Source organism: Chanodichthys erythropterus, chromosome 21 (assembly GCF_024489055.1).
Source record: "Chanodichthys erythropterus isolate Z2021 chromosome 21, ASM2448905v1, whole genome shotgun sequence".
Lineage (NCBI taxonomy): Eukaryota > Metazoa > Chordata > Actinopteri > Cypriniformes > Xenocyprididae > Chanodichthys > Chanodichthys erythropterus.
In genome coordinates, this window is record NC_090241.1 from 24,058,551 (window position 1) to 24,077,361 (window position 18,811).

Genomic DNA, 18,811 nt, shown 5'->3' on the forward strand with positions numbered 1-18,811 from the left:
CGTATTACACTAGAATGAACCTCATTGGTTCTCGCACATCAAGCAAACATGCTTGAGCTTCTGTTTACCTTATGTGCATTTGTCAATGTTTATATGTGAATAAAAGACTAAATTAAATCTGTTCATCATATAAAGCGATTATGTGTCTTCAGAAAATTTGGAGTAAACCACTCGATTCATACGGATTCGTTTTACAAACTAAATGAATTTTTTGAAGACTCAAAGTGGTAATTGCGTAGACTGCCAATGGAAGGACAGAAATCTCTTCTGATTTCTTTAAAAATGCCTTTATTTGTGTTCCGAAGATGAATGAAAGTTTTACAGGTTTGGAACATGAGGATGAGTAAATGATGACAGAATTTTCATTTTTGGGTAAACCAACCCTTTGATTAGCGGTTTGAATAATCTAGATTCAACTAGATTCTGTCATCATTTACCCTTATTTTATTACAATATGGCTGTGGAAAATAAAAGATATTTTGAGAAATTTCTGCTTTTTTGTTGAAAGTTTTTTTTTTTTTTTTCTCCAATAAATAAAAGTCAAAGGTAACAAAAATTCTTTGGTTCAACATTCTTCAAAATATCTTTTGTGTTCGGCCGAAGAAAAAAATGACATGAAGTAACAGAATTTTCCCTTAAAAATCAAACTGCATAAGGTCAACTATTTGCACAATTATTAACATTTAACAGGTTAAATAAAAAAATGACAAATTTAGTTTCTAAATGTATTTTTAAATGAATATGCATTGTTTAACACTGATGCATTGGTATATCCAAAGTGACTTACTTTGCATTCATGGTATACATTTGATCTGTTCATGCATTTCCTGGGAATCAAACCCACAACAGTGGCGTAGCTTGCACCATGTTTTTACTTTTTGAGCTGCAGGCGACCCACCAATTGAGAACTGCTAAGGACTTTTGATCTAGTCTTTTTCTTAATTACAATATTGGGATGAGTGAGAAATTTAGAGTTTATTCTGGTTATGTGCATTTAAGCACAAAAACTGGACAGAGAGAAAGATGAGGCCAGGACACGGCCAAACTGTGGCTCTTTCAATAAGTGCATCAAATGAATTATAATTTAACCAGTTTTTTTAAAAAGGTTAAAACATACACTGTGATACTGGACAAAACGTTAAACAGCAATCGTCAAAGTTGCAGCAAGCAAAAATGTCATAAAGCTGGAAATTTTCTGCACATGTTGGATATCGTCCATCACGTCATCTTAAATAGAGATCTGTTTAACATACTTTAAGTCACTTTTATTATTACTTTTTTAAACACCAATTTAATAAATAAACCACATCTGTTTGGGTACAACATGCAAACATTGCAATCTACAACAAAAGGGGGGAAACATTCTCAAATCTACCGACAGATATTTTGTTACACTCATATATTTTCCCGTTGTGACAACAGATCCATGACTTCAATGAACTTACTCTAAGGATACTTTACAAGTACATATATATTTACCCATTTACATTTTTGAGCAACCAGGAACAAAGGTGTTGTGTCCCTTACACTCAAAATTATCAGGACATGAAAGTGGATTTTATATAAAACCCAAACAGACCACAAAAATTCCAGGATGCGAGATATAAAATGTGCAAGCAAAAAATAAAAGTGCACTAAAGCTGAAGATGACTGATGAAAATCTTTGAAAGATTTGATTTTGAAAGAAAGAAAAACAAAGTGAGAGGAAATGTTCTGTAGAGCCAAAGTAATGGAACAGATATGCCATTGCATTTTCATTCATTTGTGAGAGCAGATGACGTAATGTCTCGATGTTTTGCATCTTCAAGATCAACAATGAGGTGAAGATGAGATCTACTGTACTATTAATATCAGATTCTACAAAATAACTACAAAGGATTTATATGGTGGTCTATTGGTAAGATGTTAAGTCATATAATTTTAAATGTGCCCTCCCTAACTGTGAATGTCATAAGAGAGATTTTGTCTAAATGTTGTAAAATCCCAGCTCCAAATGATGAACAAAGGCGGCAATTAGTGATATGACATTTTTGAACATTTTCTCTATTCACAGCAAGGCCAATCAACAACAGATGCACTTTACCATGTGGATTATCCATAAGCATCACCTTAATTAATAAAGAAAGTCAGGGGAAAGAGAGACCCGGACAAAGCCATTTATTGGGAAGGAGGGATGGGAGAAGACGTATGTGCATGTCTGTCTGACTGGTTTCTCCGAGAACATGTCTGGTGAACACATTGGTGGCTTTTAAGCACTGGAGGAAGTAAGAATAAAGCATGGCACTCTGACATGTACCATCTTTAGCCAAGTAAGTGCTTTTTCTCCAACACTGAATAAATATGCAGCAAATGTAAAGGGACTCCAGCTCACTTCACTAACTTTAACTGTTACTAAGGAGGAACAGTGAGTGTGTGCATGTGTGTGTGAGGAGATACGTTTAAAAAAAGTCAAGACGAGAAGCTAGGAAGAAAGTCATTTTAGAAGGGCAAAGAGCAAAAAAGATGTTGTATTTAATCAGTGCATTTTCTTCTCTAAGGGCATGACTCCAGAAACAAGATGATCCTGAAAGAAGACAAAACATTAAGATTTAGTTCTCAGATCATGAATTTCAGCAAAAAGCATAAGTACATTTATAATAACAATAAACTTTAATACTACAATGAACACTATATAACAACCCATTCTTATTAATTATGGCTGTCCATTGATTTATTTAACATTTTGAATGTATAGAGGGTATGCATCAACGTCAATTTCCCGCCGGAACACACTCCCTCAGCTGGGCTGAGTGGAAAAAGAACCTGCTGCATGACTGGATTTAATAGGGGAAACTGCGAAAAGCCGAGTAAAACACTAGGTTGGGCTTGAAAGTGTTCCTTATAACATGTAAAAGAAACTTAATCCATGGATACTGACATGCAGCCAGGAATCGTGTTTCCTGACATTTATAAGTGCCTGATTTCGAAGCTGGGGAAATACAGAAAGCAAATCTGCCTGTGAACTCTTTACATAACTATACAATATAGGAAGGTCTAAATCGGAGTGATCACACTATCAATGGTGTGTGTAGGTGTGTGTAGGTGTGTGTAGGTGTGTGTGTGTGTGTATATATAATATATATATATATATATAAATCGGCTTATCGTCCAGCCCTAAAACTTGTCAGTATTTATTTAAAAACACCCAATTATGCAGAATATAAGATGGTAAATATTTAATTGATGAGTTGTCAACACAATATATAACAATACAATATATAGGGTATGATTTTACCCCAAAACCCAACATTTTGACACAAAATGATAACTGCAAATCCACATTTCTCTGCCTGGAGTCCAACTGATACTGTGAATTGCAGCAATCCATTTGCTTATTTTTTCTGTAAAAAGTTTACCTCAGATTTTGTGTCAAAGCTATTTGTACAGTCAATCACAAAGCTCTTTCCCATTTTGGATGTGTTTTGTGTGTTTTTTGAGGCATTCACGCTGAAAACCAATGCCGCCACTCAGTGGGTGTAACCGCAGTCATAATGGCCGACGGTGACATCACCCGCATACCCTCTATTACTTACATATGTTGCATAATTGCATCTCATGCAGTATATCAAAATCTCCAAATGAAAATAACTCATTACTTTATACAAAAAGATGAGCAGGCATTGAAGAGATGAAAAGTGACAAAGTCTTTTTACATACAAGTGAGAATGCATAGTTTATCTTTTAGTTTTTTTTTTATTGCATTTCTTGTTATATTTTTATATTAAAATAATAAAATACACTACAAAAAAATCATTAATAAAATCAATTTTATTTTTAATATTTAAACTAATTATTAAAAGTATAAATTATAATTACATTAACAATAAACGTCAAACTATTTCTATCACTTTCTCTCTACTGTTTTCTTTATCCATGCAGTAGAAATAAAAACCACCTACTGCTCTATTTCTCTTTGTGAAGAGCTTCAATGAAGGCTTCAAGTTTCTCCTGAATTTCACGTACTTTTTCTGTAAAGAAAAATGCAAATGTGAGCAAACCACATACTAATAATGCTGCCATTTCAATGGCACAGAATTACCATTCGTTGAACTGGATGATAATCACTTGTCTTCTCAAGTTCAAGCTTCTACTGGGAAAAACCCTAACCTGGCCACATCACTGCAGACACGCACTTTCAAGTGGACTCGTATGCATAAAAATATTTGTAGGTTTTCTTGCAGATAAAGTATCAAGTCGTGTCAAGTGCCACTGTGGGTATATTCTCTGTCTCCCAAACAGCAGATGGTGGCCACTGACAGTTCAGCACTCAAAAGGTGTGTGCGGTTAAGGAGCAGATGATGAAGAGGTGGTGTTCTATTGCACCTCCTCACCTCCACATGCTACTTCAAAGCCTGTCCCCTTCAGGGAGTCATGGAGGAGGAGTGGTAATAGGTGACAACTTTTAACTATGTGAAAGAGAGGGGCGAAGGTAAGAAAATGTTCCAAGATGATGTCCTTTAAAATATGAAATACAATTTCATTCTCATTTAGAATTTCTGTTCCTGCATGGGTAAATCTCACAACAAGGTGTCAAGGTCTTACAAACTGATTCATCATGTGACTCATCACCACTGTGTTTTGTAGTTGTCAGTGTATTATAAATGTTTAAAACCGACATTAGTTCATCAATAGATTGGAAAATTAACATTATACTATATCAGTTAATGAAATACGGTATTTTACTGTAAAGTCTAAAATGTTGCTACCGTATTTTTACAGTAAATTTCTGGCAACCACAGCTGCTGTATTTTACCATAAATTTAAAAAAAAAATTTACAGTGTAACTTCCAAATCAGTCATTTATGAGGCTCAATTACCAGTTTGCAGTGAGGCAGCTCACTAGGTTTTGAAGCAGAGCTATTACGTAAGTTATGTATTCATGCAAGACCATTTGTGGCCTAATAGTGTGAGAACAAACAATCTAAGGTCTCATATGACAACAAGTTAACTGGGCTTTTCAAGTGGACATTGGCCTACAAGTTTGTGGCTGTAACTAAATACGGTCATCTGAGGCTCGTGCAGCCGTTTTAGGTGTATTTGTGGTGTGGGGATTCCCCAATCTCCTCAGAGGTGTAGGATGAAAGAAATAAGACAGCCTTTGTGGACATCTGAAATCTCTAAGGTCTGAAATACAATACTAAGACCCACACACAACCGCACACGTGCTCACACGTACAAACACTTTCACAAATATCCTGAAGCCTGGAAACATGACCCTTCAGTACCTTCTGAACACATATACGCAATCTCATGGCTTAGACTTTGAGCATCTTTTTTGTGCCTAGGGACAAAAGGTTAGTGACTATAACAGGCATTAAGTTTTGGAAAGGGCCTTGTGACACAGCAGGTGTGGAGATAAAACTCAAGCCATCCATGGTCTTTTCTGAAGAATGCAGGACAGTTATGGCTGTCGCGGTTAAGGAATTTCCCTTGCGGTATTTTTGAGTGGCTCAATAGCGTGATCTGTGGTTTTACCACCACATACATACATGCATACATACATACAAACATATATATACATACATACATACATACATATATATACATACATACATACATACATACATACATATATATATATCAAAAAAGAAGCCATATCTAAACATGATCCAGAAGCGCAGGCGTTTTCTCTGGGCCAAGGCTCATTTAAAATGGACTGTGGCAAAGTGGAAAACTGTTCTGTGATCAGACAAATCAAAAAAGTTATTTTTGGAAAACTGGGACGCCATGTCATCCGGACTAAAGAGGACAAGGACAACCCAAGTTGTTATCAGCGCTCAGTTCAGAAGCCTGCATCTCTGATGGTATGGGGTTGCATGAGTGCGTGTGGCATGGGCAGCTTACACATCTGGAAAGGCACCGTCAATGCTGAAAGGTATATCCAAGTTCTAGAATGACGTCTGGATGGGAGCATATGTTTGCTCCCATCCAGACGTCATCTCTTTCAGGGAAGACCTTGCATTTTCCAACATGACAATGCCAGACCACATACTGCATCAATTACAATCATGGCATATTCAGAGGAATATGCGACAAAGAAGACCTAAGACAGTAAGCATCTAGAAGCCTGTATTAGACAAGAATGGGACAACATTCCTATTCCTAAACTTGAGCAACTTGTCTCCTCAGTCCCCAGACATTTGCAGACTGTTATAAAAAGAAGAGGGGATGCCACACAGTGGTAAACATGGCCTTGTCCCAACTTTTTAAGATGTGTTGATGCCATGAACTTTAAAATCAACTTATTTTTCCCTTAAAATGATACATTTTCTCTGTTTGATATGTCATCTATGTTGTATTCTGAATAAAATATTGAAATTTGAAACTTCCACATCATTGCATTGTTTTTATTCACAATTTGTACAGTGTCCCAACTTTTTTGGAACTGGGTTTGTATATTATATATATATATATATATATATATATATATATATATATATATATATATATATATATATATATATATATATATATATATATATATATATATATATATATATATATATACATATACACACACATACACGCGGTCATATTCAATAATGAAACCAAATAGAGCATTGAAACAGGAAGTAAAGTAACAGAAGAGAATGTCAAAATAAGGGTCTACATAACAGAACATAAACCTGACAGTAAGATCGTAGAGCTATCGTTATATTTAAAATAGTTAGTTCCGATCCTCGAATCTGACTAAACAGGATTTTCTGCTAATATTTCACGAGTATAAGCAGAACTACTCATCTCTGCGCATTCCAGACGGGCTGTCAGTTTAGTTACATTGTTGTGCCACAAGGTGGCGGCAATGGACTGTCTTTAAGTCTTTAAACCGTTCATTCAACTACACGTTCAAAATGCTAATATATTTAAAGATAGATGTAATGAAGCAAGCTGTTGAAATCATTTTAACTTTGAGCGCCACTTTATAAGGCTCAGCTGACCAGTAATGTGTCAATGCTAAGGGAGAGATTTCTATTCTTGGAGACGACAACCTTTTTCACGAATAGGCCTATATGTCTCGGCCTGAAGGACAAACGCAGGTAATCGCATGCGCTCGGTCGATCGCTCTCACGTTCACCGTCTGTTTATGCTTGTTAAGTGCAAATCTACAGAGCCTCTGTACAAATTACCATGGTAATTTGCTATCATTATTAACTTATTTAATATTTAGTACACATGTATGAAGTGTAAAATGAGTTGGACATAACCTTTCAAAAAAGAGAAAACATGCAAATATCATGGTTGCTGCGGTTTTTGCAGTCCTCTGCGGTTGGCTCATCAATAGCGTGGCATTACGATATTTCAGTTATCGCAACAGTACTAAGGACAGCGGCATAAAATGTATACGAACAATTTTGAGGATACCTGATCTAATTGCATGTCACTGGATAATAGAGATCTGTGCATTTATTATGGAAGCACTGATATTTACCAATAAGAGATAATTGTTTTCATGTTATGGATGAATTATAAATTTAAAAAATATTATAAATTTGTACTTGTAGAAGTAAAGAAAAAAAAAAGAATATAAAAAAACTAAAATAAATAATTTGCATAATACAAATTAACTTCACTTTATAAAAAAGTACAGAACATTATTAAAAAAATATATGCACAAATGTGCACAGCTCTGCAATTGTGCAGAGCATCTCCCAGCAACATGTGCTCTTAAAGGGACAGCGCTCCTGAAGAGATTACAGCATTTATTCTTAGATTTATTCGATTATTAGATTTATACATGGACTATTATAAGAAGGTCTTTACTACCTTTCGGCCCTTGAAAGTGGTAATAACATTGCAGTCTATCGGAGGCAAGAAAGCTCTCGAATTTCATCAAAAATATCTTAATTTGTGTTCCTTAATTTTTGGGTGAACTAACCCTTTAAAGGAAAAAGTAAATAAATCTTAAAATAAGGTAACCATTAAATGCAATATAGTATTTATATAATGTTTGTTTATTTGTTAATGGAATTTGTGGCTTGTTTTTTTATAACACACCAAGACTAGTTTGTAAACACAAATAGAAACTCTAAAAGACTGGACATGGTATGAATCAAGAGGACGTGATGCACGGGGGCAACAGCAAGTCCATGGAAACTGTCAAATTGAAAACGAATACGTTTACAGCCAGTGAAGTTTTAAAGAAGAATGGACAGCTAAGGATGATGTGAATTTGTGTGTATATGAGCTTAAAGTGTCTGAAAAGACTGTGAGAAACAGATATTTATTTCTGGTCACCATCTGTTTGTTCCACATGGAGGAACGCAGAATGTCGGCTAAGAAAAGGCCAAAACAAGACCGTTCTTTTCAGTGCCTCGGAAATGTGACGCAGGAGAGAGAACTGCTCCTTCCCCTGCTTCTGTGAGTCCGAGAACAGGGTCCAAACTCCATTTAGACCCCTGTTTACCTAAGAGATGAGCTTTTGGACACATCCATTCATAGGTCTTCTCTCTTTATCTGGTCATGAATATTCCCATAATCCTTTGGCCCCTGTCCCAGCAGCCTCCTTTTGGGGAGGTGTGTGGTAGCTTTCTCTCTTTCAGGATTCCTCCTCAATCCCTTCTTTGAAAGGGGCTCTCGCCTGATCTCCACATGAAATGATATCTCTTTCACTCCCACTCTTGCGGGCCTCTAAGCCTCCTGGGCCGGAGCGGCAGAAGGCTGGAGAAAGCCCTTAATTGACCTGTAATTAGACTGTGAAACAGTGTGGCCGTGGAGAACAGAAGGACGAGGAAAAAAGCGAGAGTCAGGGCACGGGATACCGCCAAGGAGATGGAGCTGAAGAGAAACTCAATCCCTTTTGATATAAATGGTGGCCTTCGGTATTTGCCATCAAGTAGCACGACCATTAATGGGGAAAATGGCAAAGAAATTAAAATGTGGCAACAGCCTTTTCAGCAGCTCACGTTTCCCACCATGTTTTCCCGGAAACGAACCTGCTGAAGACGGTCTATGGGAAATCATTGTCAGGTGTGAACACGTGTGACAAGAAAAACGTTTGAAATGTTAACATCTAAGATAAAGCTTCTCAAGCAGCAAACAGAAAACCAGAGAGGTCCTTAAATTGATAGATCACCCAAAAAAATGTTCCAAACCTGCTTGACTTTCCTTTGCAGAACACAAAATAATATATTTTGAAGAACATGATGGTGTCATAACTCCATGGAAAACGGCAGTTCCACAAATCAGCTCTCCAAGTTATCTCTAAAACATATGATATGACCACAAGGAGGAGAGGAACTGCTGCCGGAGCTCTGCTGTGGAGAACCTCAGGGTTCAACATGAGGGTAGCTTCCAGCTTACCTCAGATAACTGGCTTATTTGAGTGTGTGAAAACGTATGCACGGCCAGTTAAATAAAGTGCGTAATTTCTTGAAGTTAAAAGACTTCCCCATTACAGTATAAAGTGCAGAGACAACTATAAAGTCACTAGTAGGCTGATTTCCAGATATAACTTTCATTAACACGACTAGCTAAAAATTACATTCTTGACAAACAAATCTCACATATATTCCTTTTGTCCAAATATGACAATGTCATCTTTCTGGACTTTCTACCTCTAGATCCACTTATTAAAATCACATTTTAGGCCATATACTATAGAGCTATGCCAATTATCACAATGTGAACCTGTGACTACAATGGAAAATACATCACATTACATGCAAGATAAATATGTAAAATATCAATTCATCAGAATTGGTTGATATTGGATATATTAAAGGGATAGTTCACCAAAAAAATGAAAATTCTGCAATCATTTCCACACTCACATCATTCTAAACCAAAAAAAATGGAAATTTATTAGTTTTTGGCCATAACATTAAATGACATTCCTAATCCCTGTATTGGAATTTCAATATACCCAACAGTCAGAAACTTTGAACAACATCTGATGGTGCATCTAATGGTAATTTTCACTTCACTTTCCCCTTAGGCTGTGTGAGAGACTATTGCTTATGAGGGCTGTACAGACAGCCTTGTATCAACCCAGGTGTACGCTGAACTCCTCACCTCCCCTTCACAGCCTCCCTCCAACCTGGCCTCCAATAAGCATTTAATTATAGGGCTTTGGCACAGGTAAGACAGGGGCAAGTCAAGACGTGGAACAGCCAGAAAACAGTCAACCGGACAATAGACGGCCATCCCTCTATGAGTATTTGAGACCAAAAGTTACCCTCGCTGGAAAGAACAATCTCATAGCTGCATGTCAGTCAGCATAAAGTTCCTACTTTGACCCTGCACTCACAACTGCAGGTGGTCACAGTTGGTTTCCATCCCACCTCTAATTCCTTGCACCACTGATGGGCATCTAAAAGAGATAGTTCACTTTTCTTCTTTGGAACACAAAAGAAGACATTCTACAAAACTTCTGTTTTTCTGTCCATGCAGTTTAGTTCAATGTGATTTTGGACCCCAGTGACTTTCATTATAAAGACAAAAATAATCAAAATATCTTATTTTGTGTTCCAAAGAAGAAAGAAATTCATACAGGTTTGGAACGACACTAAGGGTGAGTAAATGGTTTTCATTTCTGGTGAACTATCCCTTTAACCCCACTTATGTGGAACCCGATCTGTCTGAATATTACAGTCATTTTAACTGGCTAATGTGTGTGCAGAAATCCATTGAGGCCTTTCATTAGGTCCGGATTTAATGGATCATTAGGTGGGACATCGCATTTACTGTGCACTGGGTTAAGGGTTCAACATTAGGACTCTGGATGTAAAAGAGAAAAACACACTTTTTTGCAGAGGTTTGCAGAATATATTAAAGTGATGCCGGGGACTAAAATTATAGCTTCTGTAAATCCGTTTTTTAACAATGAATTGAACAAAGACATGATAAAGGAGCAGCACTATGTCATGCAGTGTCACCTCAAATGGTCCAGAAGGTGAGGCATTGCAACAAGTGCTCTATTTTTACTGAGCGAGGAAGGAAATGTATGGTTTTCCTATTACCTCATAACATACTATCTGACAGATAGATGTATAGTGTGGTGTGCAGAGGCTTTGAGAACAGCCTTGCAGGAGACCTACTGACAACGGGACTTGGTCTTGCCAACCCCAGAGGCACTTTTTGCGAAGGGACGAATGGTGAAATGGAAATGCAAGATTGCCGGTCCATTTCCCACTCATTTAACTTCCGCTTCCCCAGGTTTGGAGGCAGGGTGACTGTAAAAGAGAGAAGAGGGAAAATACTTCCTTCACTGGGACAAGTGTTGAGAGATTTATATGTGGAGAGCCGGACCTCTGAGAGCACTTGGGTGGGGTGGCGGGGATACGTTAGTGGGAGTGGGCGGCCCATTATCAGCTTGCATGGGAAGACTGGGCCACAAGCCAGCTTCAGGGGGAAGGGGGGCTCGCTCCAGCTGTTTTAGAGATGGGAGCGGTTTCCTCTCAGCCTGAAAGAAAGGCATAATCGTCTTTCTGTCACTAGAGGGGCAGGCCAAAAATATGCTTTTCAAATCAGAGTGACGGGGTGCAGGGAATATGGTGGGAACGTATGAGAAAGAAGAGGCGAGAGTGAGAGGAGGAAAAACATAGAAGCTGGCCACAGATGAAAGACAAGTGCATATAGTTCTCCATAAATTGATGGGTGACATCCTAAAGCGTGCTGTTTTGTTTTCAATACAATTTCATTGGTTGAATCAGTTTCTTTAGTGAACTGAACAATCATTTGCATAAATCAATACAAACAAGTTCTCAGGTGAATACAGGGCTCAACAGTAAGAATGATTCAGAAGTTGCCAGTTGAAGAGAACACCACGTACCCAATCTGGCTTGGAAAAGTGTCCTATATGGAGTTACTACTTCATAGCTGTATGAATTAATTATTTTACTTTAAAAAACTATAAAGTTATTTATGAAATATATTAAAATACAATATGTAAAATGTGAATAATCATGAAATTTAATAAATATAATAAATTAAATATTTTAAAAAAATTAAAGGGGTCATGAACTGCATATTTTAAAATTTTTTATAATGTTCTCTGATGTCCACTATAATGTTCTGAAGATTTTTACATCAACAAACTTCCTAATTTATAAGAAATAAACTATTTTCTATCCTGTTTTGTTCTCAAAACTTCTGATTAGGGCTGCATGATATATATTTTTACAATCGATATCTGTGCACACACACAGAGCCGCACAGACAGCATGTAAACACTGAATTCAGATCTCTTTCTCTTCTTTTTGAGCTTGAACATACACGTAACGTCAGGTTTTTTTTTCCAATATCATACAGCCCTACTTCTGATGTTAAAAATATTTTGTTACATAGCTGAAACATTTGCCAACAATGTGAAACATTTATGAATATTAAATATGCTTTATAAGTCTTGGTTGTGGCAAATAAAGTTTAAGTACTTGGAGATACCACGGTTATAATTGACAAAGAATGACTTGGTGTTTAGTGTAAAAAGAGTTATGAATGAATGTACCATTGTTTGTCACACTGTTGTTCTTATAGGCTATTCGTAGTTCATCTCTTTCAATTGTCATGTTTTAAATAAAATGAAATAGGTTGTAATGTTTTACTGATGACAAAACTGAAGATGTCGCTCACTGAAAATTTTATTCAGGATTACAGTGAATGGCTTAGGCCAAAACAATAACAAAAGCAGCGTTCTCTACGTGCTCTCTTCCGTATCTGGGAATCAAACACCTTTTGTATCGTGGACTGGGCTAAAGATGTAATGATATAGAAGTAGGTGTTGATCATCTTCTGCAGAGGCAATCTTTTGTTAGACTACAAAATAATAATGTGACAAAATTCGAAACAAGTCATTTTCTGAACTTTGTTCCAATTAAAGCTGTTTTTGGACTAACAAGGAAGTTTTGAAACTTACAGGATATTTTTTTATAGTACAATGTTCACACTTGTGTATATCAATGAGACTAAAATAACACTGTTTTTTTTAAATTCTCAGTTCATCTCTTTGAAGAAAAGCTCTATAATCTAGCTACCAGGGCAACATCACGAACAGAGATCAACAGGTCACACCTGAGTTGTACCATATGCGCCATAAGTTTCATATTCCCAGCTTTCAGATAAACCAATAAAAGGCAAGAACATCAAGGATAGAGGACAAAGAGTGAGAGAGAAAGACACTGTAAAGAGATGGTACACCAGCTTCTGTGGTGACCTAACGCCTCATGCAAACACAGTTAAACCCTGTGTATACAGAGCTCAGGGGCAGCAACAGTACATCACTACACTAGGAGGAAATGGAGGAGTGGTTCTCATTGAGCACTAAAACTGGTTTCCATGTCATCCTTTCAGAGACAAAATGATGTAAAGGTGATGAGGGGGAGTGTGAGACCGAACATAACAGCATTTCTCAAGGACCTGCACAACACTGAGCTGGTTTAACTTCTGTATAATCCTTGCAGGAGATGAAACTGTGGAGAAGCTGTAACCTCCAATTTTAACGATTATTTTGGTAATCGAGTAATCAGTTGATTATTTTGACGATTAATTGAGTAGTCTGATATTTTTGTGGTAATAAAAATAGACCTAAGCAAAGACGTAAGCCTTTAAAATGACTTAAAATACATATAGGGTGAATTCAGGTTGATTTAGATATTTTTTCCAGACACCGCAATGGTAAAAAGTGTCCCAATCAACCTATAATAACAATGAGTCAATCATTTTTGGTTCAAAGAAAGTATCAAAAGCAAGTAATCATATGGTTTTATTGAACAACACTGTTAAAATACATAATATACATAATATAATCATCTTATGTACATTATGTATTATAAAAAAATTCAGTTTTTAAAATTGAGTGCTTGAATTTAATCAAGGAATCGTGACAGCCCTACAATATTGATTCAATTATTTTAATTGAGCTTTATTTCGATTAACCGATTATGATTCTTAAATCCCAAAATCGAATCTTATTGTGAAATCTGCGTTAATACTAAGCTCCGGCGAGAGCGGCGCGGGGCGTCTTGTACGGTGAGAGCGTCGAGAAGAGTTGAAATCAGGTTAACTTTATGGTAATGAGCTATGACGCGGTTCGGATTAGAATGTAGAATGTAGAGGTCCTCGCTTGAGAGGCTTTCAATTGGTTGACGCGACTTATCATTTACTTTGGCTCTGCTTTGACCCTCCCGTCGGCGGCGGTTTGAACGAACAGTACAGCGTTGTTGGCAGGGCAGCCAAGGCGACCACCGGCGGCAGTGTGAACGCACGGTAAGACACTTGCTCCAATACTCTGGCCTGTGGTTCACTAACGATGACATGTGGCCCCATTTCCAATCCCCTTAGTCTCAGTTATTCTCACAAAAAATGTAAAAAATAATGGATTCCAAAACTAACACAATAAAATAAAGATTCTAGCACATATAAACTTTTTTAAAACATAAATTATTTCAGCTGCTTTTATTTATACACAACTATAGACTTGTAGTGCTGCTGCAGGGTTGCATGTTTGAGCCAGACTATTTTTGTCTTGATCCCCCCTCCTCTCTACAATAATGTCCTGTCACCCCATAAAAAGTGAGAGTAATGCTCAAAATGTGGAAAAAAAAAAAACATTCACACTTCAGTTGCCATGTCTCAAAGACTAATTTAAGTGCTAGAGGGCCCTTAAACCCCCCCCCAAAAAAAAATTATTACGCTGGCTGTTTATACATCAATTTTCCATCATTCAAAAAAATGAAACAGAAACTAAGAGCCAAGTCTATGACTGTCATACGGGCTGACAAGACAGGGAGCCCCGCACGTCCTGGATTGCTGTAATTGAATTGAGTCTATTAGGTAAATCAAATACTCATAAAGCCATCTCCTGACGTGCCTGCAGTTGCATATTAGCGATGTGGGCAGAGCTCCAGCGAAGGCACAGTGCCATACAGCTGCCCTGGCACTGCGCGCACACACGACACATCACCCACAGGCAGCAGCCACATTAACAAGCCTGAATGCAGCCATCTTGCACATCTAATCCCACGCATTCCCATTCTCTCACTCACACATGCACAATCCCCAAGTGTGAAACCAGAGCAGCTCACTGCCTGCCTGCCTGCAAGTAAGGGCAAATCGCTCTTAACACCAGACTTTGCCCCAGGGGCAATTTTTTTTTTCTCTTTGTTAAGGGAAGTGCCCCTGTCCTCCCCCAGCTCCTCATCTTCAAAAAGGCAGACAGGTGAGACCAGGGTCAGCGGCTTAGCTCCCTGCACCTGTGGGAGTAATAGCCCCTCATGGCCTCGTGTGAGCTGGACTCAACCCCTGGCCCAGCCCCAGGTTCCATGAGCCCGTCAATACATCTCTCGCTTTATGAAGGGAGCTGTCAGTTTTTCCAATCCATCTAAAAAAGAAAAAAAAGAAGGCAAACAGGGAGCAAGACGGAGAGCATGTAACAACAGCTCATAGGTGATTTAAAGAGCATGGAGCTTGAAATCCCCCTGCTTCCTAACCCCTCCCGTCCGCTACTGGATTCTGGAATCTTTTCCTGTTGGGTCTTGTAAGGTGGGCGACGTTGAATAGATGTGGTTTGGAGACATATTCCCAAAATAAATCGCCCACTTTCCACCTTCTAAAAATCACAATCCAGAAATATATCAATGACATCAAAGGTCCAATTTTATGAACTCAATGCAGTCTAAGATTGTATCTACCAAAGCGTCATCAAAGTGAACTGAAGCACAACGCTCAGAGTGCTTCGTAATGAGTAATGGGCTTCACTGATTTGTAAAATCTCAAGAAGTTCTCCAGAAGGCAAACATCTAAGAGACTCTTGTCAAAACTGCTGGTCAGAAAGTGATACTTCAGAGTGGATGGAACTTTAGCAGGAGCCAACTGAGAGAGTATGCTAGGGTTATTAAAATTATGGAAATTTTGGGATTTTTGTTTTTGTCAACAATTCTAGCAAGGTAAGAAATAAAAGCTCATTTTAAGCTTTAGATCAGCTAAAACTGCCAAAGGTTACAAGGTTGCAAAGGTTACAAAGTCATAGAAGATTTTGGGATTACCCAAAGAACCTTTCAGTGAACAGTTCTTAAATATATTTTTTTTTTCTTAGTGTGAGGAAGATTCTAATATCTAAAGAACTATTTTCCACTGATAAAGAACCTTTTGTGCAATGCAAAGGTTAAGGGTTATTGTTAAGGGTTCTTCATGCAACCATAGATGGCACTGAAGAACCTTTTTTTAAAGAGTTTGATTAAGATTGCAAGAAAAAAAATCACTTAAATTTTATGAGCTGTTACCATATTAATTTGGGATCATCTGAGAGTAGCAAACTGGTGTTTGAAACCAGGCCAGTTTGAAAGGCTCGCTGTTGTTTAAATGTTTTAAGAATTTAGGAGGTGAGTGCGGTCAAAATAAGATCATTTGTTCTCTTAGAGAGGAAGCAGAGACAGCACATCAAAATACATCAAAAGCTCCAGGAACCCTGGGAACATGATGCCACCTCACGCAGGAAAGGCGGCAAGGCCAGACAGGCCCACAAATTCCTCCCTGTTATTTGAAAAGAAATTGGAAATAGCCAGGATTCTGTCCAAACTCACGTTCTTTGCATATCCCTTCAGGATGTGGCAGAAACCACAAAAAGTGGCTGAAAAAGACTGGCAAAGCTAATGCACTTACAAAAACACCACCTCTTGTACAACACAAAGCTGCGTAAATTGTGTATAGAGAACAGACAGTAGTATGCTTACACTAAACACACTGGCAAACCTCTGGTCTGAAAACTATACAAATATGCTTTTGATTTATCCCATTTACACACAAAAAAATGACAATATACTGTGAAAGAAAATGGAAAAACTGAATATAATATGATACTGCACATGATCAAGCCATTATGATTCCTGTAAACTAATGCCAAATAGAAAAGCCTTTTTCCACTTCAAACTTAAAACAAAAGCACACCACAATGACGACAGGATGAAAACAGCTGGGTCTGAAATTACTTAATTTATAATGAGAAACAGTTTCTGCTTCAATTCAAAGCATGTTGTTTATTAATGAAGTCAGATCAATGCTTAATGTGTCTATTAATCAGCAATATTCAATGTATTGTTACTAGGTCTGTCAATAGATTAAAATATAAATCATGAGGGTTTTTTTATCATAATTAAAATTTGCCAATAATTTTCCAATTATACAGTTTTAAAATGTGTAGATGTAATCCACTTAATGCTGTTCAACATATACGTTTATTTTTAAAGTCTCTTTTCACAATATCATAATAACAGTTGTGCTGCCTTATATTTTTGTAGAAACCGTGAAACAAATTTTTCCAGAATTTGTTGCTAAATAGAAAGTTCAAAAGAACAGAATTTATTTGATACTGAAATGTTTGGTAACTATGTACAATTCTTTACTGTAACTTCAGTTTAATGTGCTCTTGCTAAAAAGTACAAAATATTCTTACTGACACCAAACTTTGAACGGTAGTGTATGTTGTACTTGTTAAGCTATGATAATAATTAAATTTTAATGAACTTTATAATGGGTAATAATATCTGGATTGCCTTTATAAATAAACTCCCTGTTAATAAGGTCTTTTGAAATTAATGACTATTAAATAATGGTAATTAAATGTTAAATGGCATTACATTTATTTTATTAAACGTTTTGAGTATAAAAATGCTGAATTTGTTTTTTGACTTTAAAATTATTCATTTTGTTTTATTCATTTTTTGTTTTATTAAATTTTTTTTCCCCAATATTTATTTTTGGCATTTTTGATCGGGAAGGGACCACAAGATGGGATTTGAACTTGGGTTGCTCGAGGCGCAATTACGCTACAAGTCAGAGCACTGCCCACGAGGCTATCGGGCTATCCTATGTCTCAAAACATAATGAAGCACTTTTAAAGCGAAAAAAACTATGTTAATGTGCTAATGGATTTTACACCATTAAAAAGTTAATTAATCTCAAAAGTGATCAATTGAGCAGCCCTAAATGTTACTTTTTACTAAACTCATCCATTGTTTTTCATATCATGGCAACCATTATTAACAATCCAAGACCTGTCACTACAGCCAACTCTCTCATAAAGACTGACTGCACCTTAATAGAGTGACCATGTGTTTTGTGCAGTGGCAACAGCTAGGGCACTGATGCATGCATGCATGCCCAGACTTGCTTTTATTAGCATAACAGCCACTTCTTGGGAGGTCATGCTTGTGTTTTCCCTAAGTGCTGGTTATCCACCAGGCAACGTCATGCTTTACAGCACAGGAATCCACTCTAAGGTTTAAGCATCGGGCTTAAACAGTGGAGGGATGGACATCTACCTAGACTAGTGGACGTGCTCACGAAACCAAAAAAAACCAACATCCTGGTCTTTATATTCAGGCATGGTATAAAATAGATTGAACACTCTTAATGGTTAACATGGTCCATCTCTGTCCTGAAAGACTGTGTCCTAAAGACTTAGTCTCTTAAAAAAAGCAGAAAATATAAAACTGCATATCAAAACATTTGTATGAATGCACCTTTTCAAAGCTTCAACGCTTTTTTGACTGATAAAAACATTCTTGGAAGATATTTGTAGTTATGGGATAAAATCACTACCATCTTGCTTTTTCCTGTCCACTGCGAAGACACTTAAGCTAGTCAACCTGGTCAAAAGAGACAGTGCCCACTAAACATTAGAGAGGCCTCTTAGATACACAAAGAAATTCTTCATAGAAAAGGCAGAGTGGCTGTTTACGACTCAAGACACTGTATGGGCAGTTTGACCATTGTGTCTAAGCACACACTAACCTGGGCGGCAGTGCCATTACCTCATTCTGTTATCACGGTAATGACA

At 37.2% G+C, this 18,811-nt stretch overlaps 1 protein-coding gene across 5 annotated transcripts in view; it reads right to left on the minus strand.

Moving 5' to 3' along the window:
- Positions 1-292: 292 nt before the first annotated feature.
- Positions 293-18,811, minus strand: part of opa1 (OPA1 mitochondrial dynamin like GTPase) — a 45,122-nt gene continuing 26,603 nt past the window's right edge. For all 5 annotated transcript variants that reach the window (XM_067373491.1, XM_067373490.1, XM_067373492.1 and 2 more), the window contains 2 exons: positions 3,939-4,007; positions 293-2,563 (listed from right to left, as the gene is read on the minus strand). In XM_067373491.1, the coding sequence (XP_067229592.1) occupies positions 3,943-4,007 (65 nt within the window). In that variant the 3' untranslated portion in view covers positions 293-2,563; positions 3,939-3,942. The remainder of the gene's footprint in view (positions 2,564-3,938; positions 4,008-18,811) is intronic.